This window comes from Buceros rhinoceros, unplaced genomic scaffold, assembly GCF_000710305.1.
Source record: "Buceros rhinoceros silvestris isolate BGI_N320 unplaced genomic scaffold, ASM71030v1 scaffold26756, whole genome shotgun sequence".
In the NCBI taxonomy this organism is placed as follows: domain Eukaryota; kingdom Metazoa; phylum Chordata; class Aves; order Bucerotiformes; family Bucerotidae; genus Buceros; species Buceros rhinoceros.
This window is the reverse complement of record NW_010419674.1, coordinates 1-700: the sequence shown is the minus strand read 5'-3', so window position 1 is coordinate 700 and position 700 is coordinate 1. Positions and strand designations below refer to the sequence as shown.

Below are 700 nucleotides of genomic sequence, written 5' to 3'. Positions count from 1 at the left end.
GCAGGGGGAAACCATTGGGGATGCCTACATGGTGGTGTCGGGGCTGCCGGTGCGCAACGGGAAGCTGCATGCCCGTGAGATTGTCCGCATGGCCTTGGCCCTGCTTGAGGCTGTCAAAACCTTCAAGATCCGGCACCGGCCCAATGATCAGCTCTGCCTGCGCATTGGCATACACACTGGTGAGTCCCTGCACCGGCTGGCACTGCAGCTGGGTGATGCTCGCCTGTCCGCCTGCTCTGCAGCAGCCTTGGGCATCTCTGTGCCCACAGGTCCTGTGTGCGCCGGAGTCGTGGGGCTGAAGATGCCACGGTACTGCCTGTTTGGGGACACGGTGAACACCGCATCCCGCATGGAGTCCAACGGCCAGGGTGAGCCATGGGGCTGGCAGCTAGGATCTGCTACCATGGGTTGTGCCCTGCTCCCAGACCCAGCCATGTCCCTTTTGCCCCACTGTCCCATGCAGCCCTGAAGATCCATGTCTCATCCACCACCAAGGAAGTTCTGGATGAATTTGGCTGCTTTGAGCTGGAGCTGCGTGGGGATGTGGAGATGAAGGTGAGGGTGTGGGGATCCTGGTGGGGTGCCAGCCTTTCATGCTGCAGGGGCATGCAGTGGGTGGGTGGATTGGGGCTGGGACCCCTTGTCCCCTCGTCTTCCTGGGTCCTGGAGATGGCACCCAAGGAGCAGTTCGAGGGGTGGG

At 62.1% G+C, this 700-nt stretch overlaps 1 protein-coding gene across 1 annotated transcript in view; it reads left to right on the top strand.

Moving 5' to 3' along the window:
- The window catches only part of LOC104495986 (atrial natriuretic peptide receptor 2-like), a gene marked incomplete at both ends in the record, with an annotated part of 4,318 nt that extends 3,763 nt beyond the window's left edge, over positions 1 to 555 (top strand). Inside the window, 3 exons of the mRNA XM_010139041.1 lie at positions 5 to 179; positions 270 to 368; positions 464 to 555. Of these exons, the coding sequence (XP_010137343.1) occupies positions 5 to 179; positions 270 to 368; positions 464 to 555 (366 nt within the window). The remainder of the gene's footprint in view (positions 1 to 4; positions 180 to 269; positions 369 to 463) is intronic.
- Between the last annotated feature and the right edge of the window lie 145 nt (positions 556 to 700).